This window comes from Juglans microcarpa x Juglans regia, chromosome 7S (genome assembly GCF_004785595.1).
Source record: "Juglans microcarpa x Juglans regia isolate MS1-56 chromosome 7S, Jm3101_v1.0, whole genome shotgun sequence".
NCBI classification, from domain to species: Eukaryota; Viridiplantae; Streptophyta; class Magnoliopsida; order Fagales; family Juglandaceae; genus Juglans; species Juglans microcarpa x Juglans regia.
This window is the reverse complement of record NC_054607.1, coordinates 9,315,331-9,336,840: the sequence shown is the minus strand read 5'-3', so window position 1 is coordinate 9,336,840 and position 21,510 is coordinate 9,315,331. Positions and strand designations below refer to the sequence as shown.

At 35.7% G+C, this 21,510-nt stretch overlaps 1 protein-coding gene across 1 annotated transcript; it reads right to left on the bottom strand.

The window, feature by feature from the left end:
• LOC121240270 (LOB domain-containing protein 1-like) lies at positions 1-2,187 on the bottom strand. The gene is made up of 2 exons (XM_041137663.1): positions 1,695-2,187; positions 1-737 (listed from the first exon to the last, which is right to left on the bottom strand). Exons 1-2 carry the CDS (start codon positions 1,965-1,967, stop codon positions 351-353), a joined length of 660 nt encoding a protein of 219 aa, XP_040993597.1. The 5' UTR covers positions 1,968-2,187; the 3' UTR covers positions 1-350.
• Between the last annotated feature and the right edge of the window lie 19,323 nt (positions 2,188-21,510).

Here is a 21,510-nt window from a genome sequence, read left to right as displayed (position 1 = left end):
TTTTCAAGACTCAATAATCAGCACTACGTACTACAGATCATCATGATGGACACGAACCAAATTCGCATCTGATCCTTTTTTCACCAATATTGCTATAGATTATTACATGGAATAGGAAAAAGACCCATCTATACTTTGCCTAGCTTTAACAAAGAGATTGGATCCTAAAGATCAGTAGTTTCTCCCCCACTTTTGTTCATACAACATATATCATGTGATCATCATGATCATCTTTTCTTTTCTTTTTTTTTTCCTTCTTTTTAAAAAAAAAAAAAAATTCCTCAACTTCTCCTTGGGAGGAGTTTTCAAAATTATAGGGCTACTGACTATATAATTTTAAATGATTTTAATCATGTCCAAAGAGGGTCCCACATTAAGCCTAGGTTGTTATAATCGTCAAGGAAGGGCAGACTAACATTGCTCTGGTAGCTTTGATCGGGACTTGTACTGATAAAATTTTCGTGTGAATATTGCTGCTGATCATGATGATCATGAGGCGATGCCTGATGAGGAGTTTGAGACATGTCCATGCAAATTAAGGCTAAAAGGTTGGCTTGTTGGCATTGCAGGTTGACAACCTCGGCTTGTGCCTTGGCTAGTTGTGCCTGGAGCTCGCTAACTTGTTTTTGGAGCTGACATATTACCCCTGCACATCCATAAACTGGGTCTCTTATCCTTGCACTTGCCTCATAAACCATGCTGCTCACTGCATCAGCCCTCTGGGATTCTGGGAGTTCCTGAAATTAATAAGATCGAGGTGTCTCATGCATTATAATAAATAACTAAAAACTAGAGGGCTATTTCGAAAATAAAAGTATATAAAAAGGTCAACAAGAAGCAGTTCAACCGTACAAGCACATTCTACGATCGATAGTGCATGCTTTCCTTGATGTTGTCGATTTTCCTTTTCTAATAATATATATACAACACATTTTTATAATATATTTTATAATATGAGGATATTTTTATAAAATATTTTATAAAAATGCTCTTTATTTAAAATATAATTGTATAAAATATTATGAAAAATATTGCGTACGTAAATCATTTTCCTTTTGTTTTTCCTCAGATTCCTTATTCTATGCTGAGGATGCGTTTTATGTCAGAGAATTAAGTGTGTTCCCGACAAAGCATATGCTCGGTATGGAAAATTCAGTACATGCAGTCAAATTGGTGTGTGTATGCACAGTGTGAAAGAAGCTGAGATTGCTTACTTTTCAAAGTTTCAAAGCAATCAAGTCGTTAAATGTAAGCGTATGCACAGTTATCAGAAGTCATTTTCTCATCTTTGACGATAAGATATTATACGGCACCAGGGGCCGGGTCCTACCGAGAGACTCCTGGATTAACCTCTCTCAAAAAAATTGATTATTTATGATAAATTATTTGTAATGAGAATAATTAAAAAATAATCATTTTTATAACAAATAACTAGTTTAAATAAGCATTTCTTTCATAGTAATTAATGTAGTACTCTAACTATTAAAGTTAGGTAATTGATCAAAGGAATTTACTAAAATGTGCACAATTCTTTCGTTACGAAACTAATACCTTTTCCATGTTTTCTGCAGATTATTTCTCTTGTATATATCTACATGTCCCAATTATTATTTACATATATATAGCATAGCATCAAAGACGTTGAATATTTCTTAGAAAAATTAGTTGGTACTTAATAATTCATACGTACGTACCTGCAAGAACTTGATGATGTTGCTAGCACCGAACACTCGATGAGCTATGGTGAACTTGGCTGGCTCAGTGGGAGGGAAGTAAGGCGCCAGCACGCATCTCTCCGCACACCGTCGCCGCAAAATCTTGCATGCGGCGCAAGGGCTTACAACAACAGGTGGAGTCGGAGTAGGACTTGGGGAAGAAGGAGGAGAAGATGATGAAGATGAGGAGCGAGAGAGCTGAAGGGTTGATGAAGGTGTGGTCATGATTGTGTTCATGTCACTGCATTCCATATCTTAATTTGCTTAATTAGAAATATGTCTGATGAGAGAGAGAGAAGAGAGAGAGAGAGAGAGATGAGGCGGGGTTTGCTTGGAGAAGAAAGCTGGGAGCCGCGTATAAATAAGGGAAAGGGAGGCCTGGCTGGCAAAGTGACGTCATCCAACAGAGATATTGACGCCATGAGTTGAACCTTACCGTTGGGTTTTCTGGCTGCGGCCACATCCAAGTTAGGCTCGAGTTTTTTGGCTTATAGTGTGGAAAAAAATACTCTTCCCCATGAAAACGTAAAAAGAGACAAAAATCGAAGTCTTGATATCTATTTCATTTCGATGAAAGACTCAATAATCACCAATAATTTCCTCTCTCTCTCTCTCCGGTGACAATTAACAAAGTGATATATACATATTTTGGATTTGGTTGAGGTCCTTGACATCCTATGAAGTTATGGAGCTGTCTATTAAGAAAAATGTTTATTTATGGTCAGTTATTTATTATAAAAATAATTATTTTTTTTATTAAAATAAATCTATTTTTATCGTAAATAATCATTCTAATAAATAATTCGCTACAAATATATATATATATATTGTAATTAGCATGAGTTTATTTATATTTTTATATGTTTAAATTTTTGTAGTACTTTAAATCCACATGAATGGAATTTGATAGACTGTAAGGATACGTATAATGTGAAGAAAAAAGTAAATAGTGAATGGCTCGCACGTACAAATTAGAAGGAGAGTACCGAGTGAACTAGCTCGCATTTACAACAAAGAAGACAAAACTTTCGATCGATCTCTTTTCAGCATTCATTACTATAGAACTATATGTCCATGCTACGCGGTTTTTTTCACTTTTAATAATATTGATTTCAAGTACTATCAAATAGACAAGTTATCATAAATTTTTTATAAAAAAAAGTACTATTAATAAAAAATAATCTTTTTATAATTTTTTAAAGTGTAATCTATTTTTTTTATAAAAATTTGCACGAAGCTTATGATATATTTGAGACTTGCATAAATTATTTTTCTTTCACATTATTTTGTGTTACCCTATTAATTACCCTATTAGTTAAATCATGAGACTATTTCCCCACCGCTCTATTCATAGTTTATTATTTCACATTCCAATTTAATTATTAATGTTGGGGATAAAACGAAATGGGTCCAATCTTTTGGGAGTCTATAACCATTAAGAGATTAGGCAAGTTGATTTAGACATATAAAAGGAAAGAGCATCTAAATATGATTCAATTACTCGAAAGAATGAAAGAGACCTCTATAAAAGGAGGGGGTTTCCTCAAATTTTGGAGGGGCTTCACTATGCACAAAGACCCCTAAGATCTTCTCGAAGGGAGGACGTCATCTTCAACCTCCATCAAATCTAAATTTTCTCAATTTGTTGAGAGATATGTGAGGCTATGAGAGAATGTACAAATTTTAAAAAATAGTGAATTTTGCCTCAAAACGACCTGTAGACATAGTCTTTTATGTCAAACCATGTAAATTTTTGTGTTTCTTTCTTTATTTACATTTTATATACTTATTTACTGTTTCTTTCCATTGATGAATGTTCGAGCACTGTACCAACACCCAAACCACCATCGTGGGCTTTTGGTCTGTATTGTTGAGGTCTCAAACTACCATCGTGGGTCAGGGATGACTGATTCGTCTCTTTCCGATTTGTTGTGCAAATTTATGCATTACAGTCAATTATGGTCCTTAGTTGTAATAATAATAGTAATAATAATAATAATAATAATAATAATAATAATAAGTAACAAAAATATTCCCAAATTCTCTATCGATGGCCTAACTTTCCAAGTTAAAATAGGGTTCTAGTAAGAAAAACGCCCCTCTCTCTCTCTCCAACTTTCTTGGGCTAACTCAAGTCAAAGACAAATTTCAACCAAAAAGCAGAAAGGTCAAACATATGATAAGCATGCTCACAAATTGTCGTTCTGCGCTAGAATCTAGCTAATTGTGAAGAAAAATCAATGGAAAACAGTTAAGCAAGAATTTGCACAAAAATAATAAGCACGCTTTGAGCATTTTACTCACTATATATATAACCTAGCTATATAGCTTAAAGCTAGCTCGAGTACTATTAATCTTTCATCGTGTCAGCTCAGACCCAAAGAATTATTTCGATCTTAATTATCCTAATGGCCTCAAAAACCATACATGAGGTCCACGCACATGAACTACTTTCATTTTACAGCCTTTGCAAGGATGACATGTGGCTCAGACCCATCTAGCTAGCTACTCGATCCGTTAATTTGGAGTACGCTTTTTTGGTGACCGAGTTGAATTGGCTTTGCTGCATGCCAACAGTCGGACAGTGCTATCTTTCTACCCTTCTAACCACCTCTCGTTGACCTACCATCTACCGAGAACGACTTAGGCATCTGATCAATGCGTATGTGCCTGTGTGAGTTTGATTGCGAGTAATTGCTTTTAAGCTTTTGGGATAATTAGTGATATAATATGATATTAGAGAATTGAATTTAAATTTTGACTCTCCACTTCATTAAAGACGGATCCAGAAGTTCACGTATGCGTGAAGGAGAGGAGAGTCTTAAGATATAATATAATTAAATCTACATCTTCCTATTAACTTAATCTTTTGTGGCTGAGTGATGGATTGATACGTAAGAGGTGGAGATCAGAGTATTAATGAATGGATTGGGGGGGGGGGGCCAATGTGGGGGGTGAGGTAGGTGGGGAACCGCTAACTCGCTGTGCACATGAAATAAGAAATTTATGTATGAACAGGTCCGGTCTAAGCTGCCACTAACCCCCCATAGCAAAAAAGAAGTGAAGTCCTCGTGATCACGATCATCTGCCCGCCCTTCTGTATATGATTGTGACCCTTTTGAATAGATCATATTCTTTAATATAGAACTTTGTTCATGTCCCGAATTATTATTTTAGTTTACGGTTGTAATCTTAAGTGATGAGTTTTTCCACATCTTGGAAAAACTCGTATTAAGCTTCACTATTGCAGTGGAAATTGTTGGACTCTCTTGTGTTATTTCTACCCATCCTCTACCCCACTACTGCTCATCTCTATCTCAAGTCTTCTCTTGCTCCAGAAAGAGTCTTTTCCGTGTGGACCTTTACTCCATTACCCACAAAGCAGTGGGAACTGAACCAAGCAGCTTCATCTGCGGGCAACTAGTTGGCAGTAGTAGTAGTACTGTAAAGTACTGAACCAGCTTCAGTTGAATCAATTCCCACATTTCAGTTAAGAAAACACAGCAAAAATATATATAAATCAAATATAAATTAGAGTTAATCCGTCTGAGTTATTGGATCGTTTGAATTTGACCCCAAAATTACTATCAATTTCGACGTGCGGTTCGATCAATTTCAAGTGTTACATGAAAAACAAATAAGCTCGTTTGGATAGTAAGATGAGATGAGATGGCTTTAGATAAGTTGAATAAAATATTATTAGAATAATATTTTTTAATATTATTATTGTTTTGAGATTTGAAAAAGTTCAATTGTTTATTATATTTTGTGTAAAAATTTAAGAAAATTGTAATCATGATGAGATAAGATGAAGTGAAGTGAGATGATTTTTGTATCTAAACGAGCCCAAAATGATGCAATTTTAAAAAGAGAATCTTAATATATAGAGATGGACACCAAGCTCTGGTAATCATGGGTGAGCTTGTATGCTCTTAATTAGCATTTGAAGCTTGAATTCATCTTCGATCTAAAACATGAGGACTAGTTTAAACATGATAAGACACTGAAGTTTCCAAGTTGGTACGTATTTTTGCACGCAAAAAATGAAAGAAAAAAACCACCTGATCATGTTAAGTACGTGCCAACTAAAACAAGCTGAATTTTTGTGTCAATTAATGTCGTATTCGCAAAGAATAGCCATCGTGCTAGCTACTTGTTTCCGCTCTTATAATTAAGTGCATTCTCTTCGCGGGTTGCACGACATGATCAGTATATGGAGAGAAAAGTAGGTTGCACACTTCGCATTAATGCAAATTCCACATGGCTCTTTTAATTGCCGTCTAAATTTGAAGACTAGAATAGTTTCACGCCCACGAAATAGGATCCTTGGAATGGAAATCAATAGTATCTATTTGGTATATATGACAAAATTTGATATTATAAAGAAGTGTTGCATTCACAAAAATAGAGTTCACAAACTGATATGGTTAGACATTATACATTAGATTTATTTTATGGTAAAAAGAGTTTTTCAGTCTGATACATCACAACAAACCTTTACAAAATTATTTATTTAATTAAGATCTCTTTATGAATCAAACAATTCTATTTTATATTATGTTGGTAAGTAAAATGATCGAAATACTTTTATATTTTACACCAAATAGAAACTATTAATTCATATGAAATAGAGAAGATCGTTATTCGACATAAAATAAAAATAAAAAATAATGAAAGAAAACAAGAAGAAGAAGAAGAAGGGTTAGTACACGTTTCCCAACTGTGATTTAGAAACATGCGGGACGAATACCACGACCAAAACATTCTCGAGACTTGACCAATATATACCATGTTGCATGCTAATATATGATCTCTTGTTAATATGATGCAAACCTAAGCTAGCTGTACACCAAATGAATCTGCACATGAGCACATGTAGGCCATGACATGCATGAAGAAAGTCAGCTTGACACCAACCGGCAAATCCTAATGTTTGGTGGGGAACCAGATCAGCTTTATCCGACGAATTTCAAATGACATGTTCTATATATATGTGTATATATATATATATGTGTGTGTGTGTGTGTGTGTGTGTATATATATGTGTATATTTATATATGTATATATGAAGTGGCTGCGAGTTGTCAGTTTTCTAGATAGAGCTTCTTTCCCTTATCTTTAGTTCATATGTCGAAACCCATATATTCTGGTCTTTGGGTTAAAGGCCCACACGGTTTGGAGCAGAATTTTTAGGGTCTTTGTTCCAGCAATTTTCCCACTGAGACAGCTACGAGCAACCTCAAAGGTCATAGCTAGAGTTCCTTCTCCTTCTCTCTAATTTCAATTGCCTCATGAAGGCCACAGAATCATCAGACACGTTATTACGTCATGTAGAGCAGTGGAAGATGATGATCAAGTACACACGGTTTTGAGGATTCGATTTCTGTCAGAACTGTTTAAATAGTTGTATAAATTTAGAGGTCATGTCTATCCAACTTAATGGGATATAGAGATCAAGGTTATAAGTTCGCAGACTGGACCACGCCATTAAAATCAAACACAGCATACGTACGATGTTGGAATCTTTTATCAAGTGAGGAAAGGATGGCGACGGATTTGTGAGTTGTTTATAACTCACACCGAAAAGGAGTACCATTACTTTTGTCACGTCAACATTTTTCATTTAAGTTCTAATGAGGTGTTGATGTAATTTAGAACGTACATGCATGCAACGCGCTTAACCAACATGCAACCAGGGTGGAGCCTTGGAGAACCCATGGGAGATGCCTCTAGTGGTTAAGTTACAGAGGAATTAGCTTCTTTCAATAAAAATAAATAATCTCCCCTAGAACATATATACCTAGTAAGTTGTTTATAAGAGCAGAGGTGTTCTATATGGCATGACTCATTCGGGAACGATTCTTGGTGCTTAATATGATATATTACTTTCATGAACACAATTTTGCTATTGATAGCATCCTTCCGGCTAGGTATCTTGCTCAAACATACCTCTATGGATCCCAATCTTAGAGGGATACGGTTGGTTGAGATCCCTTGTTGACTACGATGTCTTCCCTAGCTGGTCTTTATCTCTAGGCCCATACAATACATTTTGTTTAGTTTTATCCTTTAGTCACCCTCAATCACATGAATCTCTTGTGCCTGTGCCATTGGACGCCAACTATTCTTTCCTCTCCATTAGTGTGTATTTGTGCCAATAGTAATTACCCCGTAAATTCTCCTCGTCTTGAGTATTTATCGCCCGCTCGATGAGCTCTAGTGGCTGGGGGATCATATTTTCGTTGGTCCTTTATTCTGTAGTGCGAACCTCAGCACCCTGTTCTTCAAGTCTTGTAAATAGCACTTGCGCACCAACACTTGCTCACCGTGAACTTCTCTGATGCCACGTCCATCGAGAACTTCATCTTTAAGTGGTAGGTTGAGTACGTAGCACTCATGCACCAACACTTGCTCACCGTGAACTTCTCCGACGCCGCATCCATCAAGAACTTCATTTTTAAGCGGTAGGTTGAGGTGACCACCCTTATCTTGTTCATAATTGGGGGCCCAATGATTGCATTGTACAATGAATGAGCTTTCACAACCAAAACATATGTCATCATCATTGTTGCGTGGGCCCTAACTCATACCGTAAGAGGCAACGCCATTACACCTGCAGGTTGCACTCTTTCTCATGAGAAACCCTTCAATGGCGTTATGGCCATAACCTATCATGCTCAATTCCAATCTTCCTGAATGCGTCCCAAAATAGGACATCCATTAAACTCCCATTGTCAATTAGGATCATGCACGTGGTGCAATTGGTGACCAGTAGGGTTACCGCATGGGCGTTATCATGCAGGTGTAACACCTCATTGTAGTCTTTGTCACTAAAGGATATGGGGGTAAGCTTCTCGATTATGGTTTTCTTCCTTGGGGGGGAGGGGCTCCTAGCATGGGCCTTCCTGGCAAATGATGATGCTCCACCCCTTACAAACACTCATGTTATTGTCCTAATCTCACCTATAGGTTGGTGTGGCTATAGCGGGGTGTCTGCCTCTATCTGATGCTCATTTCCTACCTTGGGCTTTCGCTCTTATACCTCTCAATCAATCTTTTCTTTTGCTTCTCGTCCTTTCTGGCGATGGTTCATGTTTGCTAACAAGGCACTCCAAATCCTCATTCTCCTGCATAACCTCTATCCTCTACTTGAGGTTGCAACATTCTTTAGCATTGTGACCTCTCGCTCTGTGGTAAGTGCAATATCGATCGAACCTTTGCCTAATAGTGCTCTTACTGTCACCCTTTCATACTTGTACTTCTTCGCCCCCTTGCACATTCATGCTCGAATGTGCTTCTCTAGAACTCAGGTGTATTGTGTAAGAGTCTCTTTCCTACTTTCGATCATTACGACATCCTCTCGTTCTTTCCTCCTATCACCTTCTTATCCGCATTGTCCACTTATACTTTTCTCGTATCAGTCAATGCCTTCAATGTGCCTTCCGCATCGATCCACTTCTACTTTTTGCATATTGGTCAATGCCTTCAATGTGTCTTCGGCATCCACAAAGTCATGCGTTCTGTCCATGAACTCCCCCAAAGTTGTTAGAGTTTTCCTTGCCAACTCCTCCATGAATGGGCTTCTAGGCCATAAACTGCACAGAAGTGCTGCCAACCTTATTTTCTCATCTTGATCATCTGTCGTCAGACGTTTTTTATTAAATCGGGTAAGAAACCCCATCAGGCCTTCATCCTCCAGCTATTTCACCATGAGGAAGTAGGCAGTCAATCATCTCCTCCTTCAGCTAGCCATGAATTTCTGTGAGAACTTGCCTACAAAATTCTTCAAAACTGGTGATCGCGCTTTCCTAGATTCCCAAACCACCCTCATGCCATGCCTTTTAGAGTTAATGGGAAAGGGTTGCATGCAGTCTCCCTTGGGAATTTGTGTAAGGTCATATGGCCTTTAGATGTCTGTAGGTGCTTTACCGAATCCTTGGACCCATCATAGAGGTCTATTTGTAGGACCTTAAATTTCAGCAGGAAACAAAGCACCATTATTTTCCCATCATTCTTTGCAACCTTTCCTCCATTCCTACAAACCTCCTATACACTCCATTGTTCATTTTTTTCGTCCATTGCAATTGCTTCTTGGTCACAAATTGTGTGAGAGCGTGTAGTAATAGGCACTTAGATCTCACCTCACTAGTAAATTAATCAATATACTACGATTTTCTATAGATGATGTCAAATTGTTAATGCAATTTCCAGCGATGTCTACAACGCGCTCAACCAACCTGCAGCTAGACTAAGAGCCTTAGGGAACCCAACGGGTGATGCCCCAATGGTTAAGTCAAAAAGGAATTAGCTTCTCTCAGTAAAAATGAATAATCTCCCCTAGAACATACTTGGTTGGCTATTTATAAGGGCTGAGGTGTTTTATATGGCATGTCCCCTTCAAGCACGATTATTGGTGCTCAGTATGGTATGTTACTTTAACACCCCACTAAAGTCGACCAAATGACCCTATGGATAATAGATCTTGTTATAAGAATTATTATATTTAGAGACTTAAGGATAAAGCCCAAACCACCTTAAAGACTTTAGTTAGGAAAAATGGGCTAGGGACATAAAGAAATAAAGGACCCAACCTACCAAGGATGAAGTTTAAAATAGACCCAAGAGACAAGGCCCAAGGTTAGGCCCAAAGCCCAAATAAGGAGCCTAGACCTTAATGGGCTCAAGGCCTAATAGAAGCCCACAAACTAGGCCCAAACCAAAAGGACCTAGGCCCAATTTAGACCTAAAGCTAGGCCCAACCAAGTGGACCGAAGCTCAAACTTAAGTTCAATACACTAAACGTAAGGCCCAAGTTGCCCAACTTGGAGGCCAAGTTTAAAAAACTTGCTCCACACCTCTCACCTTAGGAAATTTCCTAGAAAGTGCCCAAGCGACTACTTTGTCACTAAGTATTACTCTTCCAAGATTCTAATAAACAAAAATCTGAAAATTTGTAAGACAAGATCAATGGTCAATTATACTAGGAGGCAATCGGCCATTAAGACCTTATAAGAAAATTCTTCAAAAACTTAATTTAGACTTATTAAAATTAGATTTCATAATTTGTTAAGTTAAGATGATATTAATGAGACCAAATCATAAGTCCCATGAAGCAAGCCATGCCGAAAAGTACATTAGGACCCACACATCCGAATGATTCCAAATTCATACATCTATGTTCTTTGTCCAAATCTAATAGAAATATGTGCCACAAATAGCCCTACCATTTGAATTGTTTAGGAACTTGAAATATGTAAAAGAAAATAGAGTGACAAACATGAAGGACACACCCATATGACATACACACTACAAGGCTCATTCGGACCAACACAACAACCAATAGACAAATGAAGACACTTCCCCAAGCTATAGTCTTTGTCCCCAAGCAAATATAATGAAGCTTCCAAATATTCAGATTTCATTTGGCCCTCGAAGTCATTAGTCAAGAATTGAAGAAACAAAGACCAAAAGACCCTATACGGCCAGATTGGCACCCTTAGCATCAAATCAGAATTTGTCAACCTTCTACTTGTCACCAACGCCTCATCTTCTCAAAAAAAAAAAACAAAACTCTAGACATGTTACCCTAAATGTATGAGAGAAGCCGATTCATGCCAAACCCTCTAACTACATGTCAAGCAACTTGAACACCACTCCAAGTCTAAACAAGGCAATCAAATACCTCTTGCATGAAACCAACGACTTGAGTGAAATTGAAAAAATATTTTCTAAAGAATCACAACCTTAGTAGAGAACCTTTAGGGAGAGACCAGATCTGCAAAAAGGAAGCAAATAAAGTATCCTTAAGATCCAACCAAAGAGGGAACAAGGCCTAGCCCCTAGCCGAATCTCATTGATGAACTTTCTTCCAAACCTTCCACTACCACCTTCGTAACCCCCAAGCATGGCTGAAGAATCCATGGTATTCTCTTATCCCACGCCACCTACACCTAAGTTTGAAACCATGGAATGAAAGAGGAAGTAAGAAATACATTGATGAAGCCAAATGGTGCATCTCGACAAGCACCACCTCATCTCTTCTTCTTCTTCTTCTAACTTCTTCCATCTCCTAAGACGAGTGTCCCATACCTCTTCTCTCTCTTAATCCTATGGAGAAGATTGGTTCTTCATTCAGGTAACCTATGAAGCAAAAGTTGGTGGGAGAAATCCACCATGAAGAGTCACGGTTTTGAAGAAATATGTTGGTAATCGATTACCACCCAACCAAACCATAAACTGTTTTCTGAAAATGTTTCTGGCATCCCATGCCCAACTAGATCAGAATCATAACTCCTAAAATTCCCCTAGTTGAACTCAAGAAAACCCATGAGTAAGCTTCTAGTTAACCTAGCCGAAATCACTATGGTAGAAGCACTAGAGTGTAATCGGGTAAGCCATGTTAAGCGGCATGCTTTGAGTGATCGGTCACCCTTTAAGAGGCCTATAAATACAACCTTCATACCTCACTTCACCTCACGCCATTACAAGAGAGATTAGTGAAATCTAGAGAGAGTTTCAAAAGAGAGTGAGGAGGAGTTCTAACCGAGTGCTTACAAGAGGGTCCTAACGTTTGGTGAGTAATTTCCTTTCACATCTTGATGTATGCATGAGTAAAAGTTGGTCTTTGTCAATATTGAGATAGAAACTCCAAGCATGCATGTTCTAGGTATAAGGTTACCAATATATACGATGCAAGGTTTAGTCACACTATCTTGTGTTGATCATCATTTCTATCTTGAGATTTTAATGCATCGAGGTAGATGGCATGAAAAAGTTGACATCAATTAGGCTTGAATCACTTACAAGTTGCATGCTTATGATCACTTAGCATCAGTTTCTTTAAGGATCAATTAGAAGTATGTGTCACGGCGTAGCCTATGAAACACCCTCAGATAAGGTGTCTTGCCTTGAATAGGCCACGACCTAAGCCAAGAAATGTCATAAAGTTTAAGTATGGTTAGTTCTCATCAAAACTAACTCTTACTACACATCTTTTGTTTCAGCCATCACCTTCACATACCCAGAAAGTTGGTAAGTTGGCCTCTTTGTATAAACGCTTCATTCATGTGTAAATGTTAGTTTTGATCGAACTACCTTGCACTATTTCATGAGCAATCAGTTTCTATATGGCATGTAATGATTTTATGAACTCTTACATAACAAGTACTCTTTAGGCATGATGCATAAAAGATATGATGTTTTACATGAAATTTGATTACTTATTCAAAGAAAAAGCACATGTCATCCAATATGTTTTGTCATGAGCATAACATGAAATTATTTTTGTCACAACCCAATGTTAGGATGGAGGAATGTCCTAGTGGAACTCCTATGTCCACTCTGAAGTGATTAAAAATAGAGTGGTAACCTCTGAATTGATGAAAAATAGTCAACGAACATCGACTGGGTCCTCTTTAAAGGATTCCAGATCATTGTCGTAAAAATATGGTGTCTAACGCTGGTGGGTACTGCTATGAATGAATACTCTTGCTATGGTTAATTTGGACAGCCTGTATATCTAAGTATGATCAATGCATTGAATTTATCTGCACAACTCTGATGGCGTTGTCCAAAAAAGTTAGGTTACAGTAACTAACAAGTACTCACAGTGTAGAAAGGGGAGCCGTGAAGTTACGATATATTAAGAAAGAAAAGAAATAAAAAGGAAAGAATAGAAAATTAAATGTTTTCTATAAGAAAATGTATATCTGGATTCTCTAAAAGATGTTGAGGAATCTAGATGGAAAAGCAAGTATATTCTCTGAATTCTCTTAAAAATATTAAGGAATCTGGATGGAAAAACAAATATTTTTCTGCATACCATACAAGCATCTCATGTTTATAATTTCTCATGTCTATGTTATCTTTTTGTATGTTGGTTGTTAACTTATTGAGATTTCAAAGAATCTCACTCTATTATGACCAAACTACTATTCCTTTTGGGATGGTAGAAGTTGTAGCAGGACCCGACCATGGTGATGTATGCGAACCCTTGGTTAATGATGATTGAGGAAGAGATAAATCTTGACTGCCAATTGGAGTTAATCATGATATTCCTCGAGATGGTCCTGCAAGTCATTAGCGCATTAGAGAGATGCTCTGAAAATATTTTGTCTTAAGACCCCCATCAACCACAACTTAAATAAGGAGATATATTCTCCATTTGTTTATAAGTACTATGTACCCGCCTCATGTTATGAACTATTTAAATGAGGCATGAATGAAGTTATGTTTTTGGTTATTCTGGTGTAAAATTCTTACAAGTCTTAATTCCACTGCGATCATTGCATATTGCTAGATTACTCATAAGATAAATTGCATACTATCTGTCATGAATCGGGATATATAACCATATATTGCATATCCTAATGCTCCAGATCTTCATCAAATCACAAGTGGAGGTTGGGATTGTCACAGTTACCTTCATGAGCACGATTCTACCATTGATAGTGTCCTTCCAGTGTGGGTATTGCACTCGAACTTATCTTCATGGATCCCAATCTTGGTGGGATACGACTGGTTGAGATTCCTAGCTGAGTACGATGTCTTCCTTGGATTTTATCTCTAGGCCTGTATGGTGAGTTTTATTTAGTTTTATTTTTTAGTCGCCCTCAATCCCATGAATCTCTTGTGCCAGTGCCATTAATCACCATCTATTATTTCCTCGCCAATAGTTTGTATTTATGCCCAACGGGATGTGTACATAATATCATTATCCATGGTTGTTCTAAAAATAGGTTTGCAGAGTTCAACTGTCTTCTTAATACCAATTGCTTAGGTGGGTTAGCAGCTTACCATCCAACAAATGGTATAAGAATTTGAGGCATGGATTTTAGTTACAAGAATCTCATTGTCAGGAGGAATTGTTAGGGTGTATTCATAATACTGCTCCTAAGACTACTCTAAAAATAGGCTTACTGGTGTGATGTTGTTGTGAGTGTGACTTCTCTAAAATAATTGCTTAGGTGGATTGATAGCTCATGGTTTAACAAATTCAAATATCTATCATTGGATTTTCTCAGTCTCTTGGGTTTGGTTTGGAAATATAAAATTATTTTATCTCATTTTATTATTATAAATTTTTTAAATTTTTATATAAAATATAATAAATAATTTAATTTTTTTAAATTTTAAAGTAAAAATAATATTAAAAAATTATAATTCTAACAATATTTTATTTAACTTTTAATAAAATATCTCATCTCATCTCATTTGAATTGCGTAATTAAAGGAGTCCTTAAACCCAATAGAAACCACTATAGGCTTTTTTCATTTCCAAAACCCATCCATCAACCCTATCTCCAAGAGCAAGTGCGTGCATCTTTCATCTTTAAGTTTAATGTTTTTGGGTCTCTTCTGTTTTGTTTTTGTTTTTGTTTTTTGTTTTTTTGTTTTTTTTTTTTTTTTTTTTGTTGGTTATAGGTTGATTTTTCACAAAAGTAATATATGCCAAAATTATTAAAATTGATGCTGAATTACTTGTCACGTAGTGAAAATATCAACATTCTTATGGTGTTTTAACTGTTTAAAATCCTGAAAAGGATATGCTACAAGTAATAAAGCACGTTCACACTATTTATAGTATTTAATAAATTATCGTTGTAATGATAATTTCGTAACTTGAAATAGAGTTTTATTTTTTATTTTTTAAAGTTGAAAATCATTCAACTGCAAGAGTAAATATTTATTAAATGCAACTCCCACACGTTGCCTTAGGACATTATATGACTAGAGAACATTAATAAAATGATAGACTTTTTTTAAACTTATCTATAAAAATGAAAAGTATCCTTAAGAATGTGTTAAGTACACATTGTTTTAAAAATCTAAGATAAAAATTTACTATGTGTTCTTCATTAAAATATATATATATATATATGTGCTTTTCATATACTAATAGGACGTATCAATTGAATAGAATAAATAAATAAATAATGGGCAATGCGATCAATAAATTGGTTCCAACTCATTCCCATTATTCTTGAAAAATCCAAGGGGGTAGCCATCTGAAGTGGCGATTTTGAACCGTCCGTCAACTAGACTATGATGTCACCACCGGAGACGGTGCCCGATTTGTTAACATTGTATTTTTTTTTTTACTTTGAAATATCTGCCGAATGGATTTGTTTCCTCCAACTCAAGATCTTGGGCTAGGGAACGCATAAATATAGTTGGATAGGTAGCATTGAGGGATCCGGGTTGGTGGTTGCCAAGATTGTTGACGCGTGGTTCTTCCGACGCGTTCGGAAGTCAAATTCCAACTCCGATCGGAGTTCGGAAGTGGGCTCGGAGTTGGGTTGGCTCAAGACCCAATTTCTATTGACTTTCGGCCCATTTCCAAAAAAACCTGTTTAAAAATTACTAAAAACCAATATAAGCCCAATGGGCTTCAATTTCGGTCCATTGAAGAAAAGTATTGTAAAAAAAATAAAAAAAAAAATAGTACTTTTGGCCCATTGCAAAAAAGTACTATAAAAAAAATTAAAAAAAATATAAATATAATGAGATATCCATATAATAATTAATATATAAGATCATCCATATACATATAATAATTAATATTTAAGATCAAAACAGAAATATTCTAGCACTATGCAAACAAATCATTAGTTTTCAATGTATGATGTAATTATGGGACAAGCAACCCCTACAGAAAAGACAAGTCAATTCCTTGCCAAGATTCCATTTGTGCCAACCAATTTTTCAGGCATGAAATGGGTTTTGTTTGTGCTTAGGGATTTGTTTTAAGAGTAGTGATAGGCTTATAACATATTCATAATTTATAGACAACTTTAAATATAGTAATATTTTTTTATTAAATCAAAAGTAAAAGTTAAAATAAAAGTTAAAGTAATATTATTTTATTATATAGTTGTAAATCTATCATTTCTGTTTGTTTCAATGGGGTAATGCTACTTTGGTAGACTTCTCGTTCTTTACTTCCATAACCATTTCCAAATTTTGGACCAAAAAGAAAGATAAGTATAATCAAGACTTCCTAATAGATTTATTATCCATAGATTTATTGTTATATTATAATTAAGATGCCCGTCATATGGTTCTAGTTCTAGCAAGTGCTATTTTCTTCTTCCTTTTTCCTTAGCAATTTGTGCATAAAACCACTTGTGCAATTTTGTGAGCAATTCTTTCAGATTGTGTTTGGAAAAAAAAAAAAAAAAATGCAGATCCTTATCTAATTTCCCTGTTGGTGGCCTTCAACCTTTCATCATCAGCAATGGCCTCATAGAACTAGGCTTTTGAAGAAACCCCTTCAATTGGACTAATAATCGTAGAGGCTTTGCAAACATTCGAGAAAGAGGCTAAATCCCTGCATTGCAAATAAATGGGTGCTTCTCTTCAAAGTTACACCTTGTATGACATCGGTTTCTTCAATACTCTAAATCTCTCTCAGACATAAAACGAAGTCATTTCACTTAAAATGGAACGACGTCGTTTTACATTCTAAAAGAATATTTTGATCAGAGTCGGAGTTCAAAGGTTGGAGCCCATTTGGGCTCTGACTCCGACTTCGACCAAAAAAATCAGAGTAACTCCAACTCCGATTTCAAAAATTCCGACTCCATCGGAATCGAAACCAGAGCCAAAGCGAATGTCAGTCGGTGGAAATCTTGCCCAACCTTAAGGTGGGTTAGGTCATGTCTAGTAGATCTGAAGCTGCTTAAACTCCTGGCATCGTGCATGTCACCGAAATATGCTTGGAGGCGCAGCAACTCATGGGCTTCTTGAGCGGATTGAGCTGCGCGTGTGACTTATGCACCGATCTGTTGTAGTGTTTTTGCTAGGTACCTGGACATCAGCAATTGGGGATAACGTGATGGGGCATGTGGTTATGTGGTCACCAGAGAGTAAATATGTCCTCAATCGAGCTAAGATGAAAGAAGAAAAAAAAAATTGATTTAATATAGGAATGGGTCAAGATCAGTCTATTGATATCCCACTCCTTTTTTTTTATGTTCTTCACATGCACTAGATTTCTTATATTCTGGTGTTTGATGGGAATGGATTTGAACAAAGAATTTAATATAGGGATGGGTCATGATCAGTCAATTGATATCCCTCTCTTTTATTTTGTATTTTCTTCACATGTACTAGTTTTCTTACAGAGCTATGATCCACACATGGGCTTGTACACGGGGCCCATGTGTCTATTAATTTGGTTTCTTATATTCTGGTATTTGATGGGAATCCTACCCCTCAGTTCATAACCTAAATATTGTATAATAATGTTGCATGTAGTCATAGAATGCGTAAATATCGTATAATCATTTTAAAAAAAAGTAAGATCTACTATTAAAAAATTAATATTTTTCATGTGAATCTCATATATATTTATTTTTTTTAAAATGATTATACGGCGCTTACACACTCACGACTGTAACTATCATTTCTCAATATTTTATAATAAAGCAAGTTTCCACGAAGTAATATTTTAAGGTAAGCTGGATATTGATTTCTTCAACTGCTCAATTTACATAATCTACTATTGATATCCCTCTTCAATTGAGCCCATTAAGGAATACTTGCAGGTTTCCTCCCTTATAAACCTAGTCCACCAATAATGTAATAATTCTTGTATTAACATAAGAAAGCGTGTATGTTGATCTACTGTCACAAATTTTTCGTAGCAAATTTGGTTATTTCTAACGAAATAAATTTAACAACGAAAATATGATCATTGCAAAACCTTAAAGTTGGTTTGGTTATACAAAATTAAATTATATCATCTCATCTTATCTTATCTAATCATTACAACTTTTTCAAACTTCCACATAAAATATAATAAATAATTCAACTTTTTCAAATCTTAAAACAAAAATTATATTATAATAATATTTTATTTAATTTTTAACAAAATATCTCATTTCATCTCATATGAATCGCGTAACCAAACAAAGTATTATCGTTTCAAAAAGTCCGATCTCTTGTAGAGATAATCTATTAATGTCAAGCCTTGATAAATATCATCTTATTCTGTAACAGATCTTATATATTACTATGAGTTTCCTACGGAAATTGTGATCTTTTTTAATCAAAACCTCACTTCCTAAGATTGAGTAATCTTTATTATCTGGAACTTTCAAGATCCAAAAGCTCACAATTATTTAGTAATGATGCTTTATGAGGATACATACTGTTTGTGTCAATATGTCTTTGCAATGCTCATGGGTTTTTTCCTGTTGTGTGGATTCTGCAGAATGGGCATGGATATTAATCATGCCATTAATTGATCATGTTACTGTATTTGCATCTATCTCAAGATTTTCATTCTCAATTATAATCAATTTAACTAATCCAATTAGAGCACTTTTATTAGATTAGTTAAAAACTAAATCCATTAAAGATTTAGTTATTAAACCATAAAATATGATCACATTCGAATAGCTAAATTTCAATTATAGTCACTTCTAAAATTATTTCCAAATTTAAAAGGAACTATACATTCATCAAATATATTTTATATTAATTATTTCTCTCTCTCTTTTATATCAATTATTTATCTCTCCATTTTAAATGACAATTGAAAAAATATAATTAGAATATGATTACTAATTAATATATAATATTATGAATAGTAAAATATGATAAAATAAAATAAATTCATAATTAAAAAAATTAAAATATTTATGAAATTATTAATTACTCATTACAATATAATGAATAAATAGATAATCTAATGTAGAGATTTGATATGAATAGCCAAAGTTAAATTCATCTTATATTATTTTATTGTCATATAATAAAAAAAAATAACTATTTTAATATGAAGACTTATGTGAATGGAATAGTTAAAAGTTAAATTTATTTTATATTCATAAAAAAATATATTTTAATTTTAACTAATTCAATGAGAATAATCTTAGATAAACCTTTGGAGACAAAATACAAGGTTCCAGGACTTCTCACTTTAAGAGGAGAAGGACAAGACTGCATCTTACTAGATCTAGATCCAAGATAATTGTGTCTGTCCCAAGATCAATGATCGGTAATCACCAAATTCTTGAGCAAGCCAACATCGTGTAGAAATTTTAACATTTTTATGTGATTGCTCAAAATGCCTCCTAAAAAGCCACTACTTTTTTTTTAACGTTCATCGAAGTTTCTCATCGTTTGTTTTTATATATGGGATTAGATAAGTTGAGATAAAAATTAAAAATTAAATAAAATATTATTAGAATATTATTTTTAATATTATTTTTATTTTAAGATTTAAAAAAATTAAATTGTTTATTTTATTTATTTTGTATAAAAATTTAAAAAAATTATAATAATTAGATAAAATGATATGAGATGAGTTGAGAACGTTGTGAAACCAAACAGAGAGCTGTTATGATACTAGTTCATGTAAAACCCATTCTTTTTTTCTCATAACCCACTTGTCTTACGAGAAGAAGAAGAGCAGCGAAACTGTGGAATGGTAAAAAGACACGTCTTGATCTTTGCCAAGTTGAAGATTCAAGAAAACAACTGTCCCATTTCACATTCTACGAGTACTTTTTACAAACACTTCTCCTACAATTTCACCTAGAACGACAATCACAATAAGCTATTTACAAAAAGAACACTAGAACACATCATGAAAATTATATTCCAAACTGGATCTATTGCTTTTGATTTTACAGATTGACTTTCTTACATCTTTTGAGAGACATTGTCACTGTTATACACGCAAAAGAGAAGACGGGAAAAAGAAATTTGAGTGAGAGATGGACATGAGAGTCGAATTTATAGAGTAGTAGTAGGTGTTAAGGATGAAAATCTCCAAAGCTAAAACGGGAGAAATAATCATTCCCGACTCACATGGTCACTCGGGTATCGATTGGTGTCATCTAGAGCCCATGATTACGGTTTGGGGTAGTGATACGGTGCTTGTGTGACCATATGAGTCGAGAATGACTCTTTCTCCCGTTCTTGCCTATGGAGAGATTTTCATCATTACCAGTTGGAGTCATTTATGTGATCGATTTACTTTCTATACTGGAAGTGGGATGAAGATTTCCTAGCTTCTGAAGTCATCTCTGAATGAGCAAATAAGATTCCTCTCACTTTTTCATCTGTCATTATTTTTATTTTATTGCTTTGGATACTGTTATCACTAAAGAAAATGGGCGAGAGAACCTCACCCGTACGGGTACGTGCATTGTGACACATGCACCTGAAGCTTCACACCCGGGATGAAATTCTTCACCCATACAGTTAAGTGCACTATGCAGTTAACTGCACTGTGCACGTGCAACACCCACTATGCACTTAAGTGCAGGGTGCATGTCGGAAATGCACCACTATGCATGAGGCAAGGACCGAACACATGTCACTGTGCACATATAGCATGCACTCACTGTGCATGGCATGCACAGTGCCATGGTGGGCGTAAGACAACCATGTAACTTGGAGGCTCGCAGTGGTGGGTGCTACCTAAGCCCATCACGAGTAGCTACGTCTGTGTTCAGCCACTCCTCTGGAGGCTGACCCCCAGATCACGTTGTATTGCGTCCTGGGGTCAATGAAACTCCTTCGCCTGCCAGCAGTGAGCCCAACAAGGGTGCCAGTGGCCACCACTCGGACCACCGGTGCTTTCTGTCCCCACAAGTGGACCTCATCCACAAAGGCAGTGCACACAATACACATCGAATGCATAGGGTACGCACGTGATCGGTGACCACTTCACCCGCTGCCGCAGATTGCAAAGGCCACCAACAGCCACTACTGGACCCGCCAGCGTTTTCTGTCACTGATGTGGTGGTCCTTGGCAATGGAAAATGCCAGTGAGACCTTT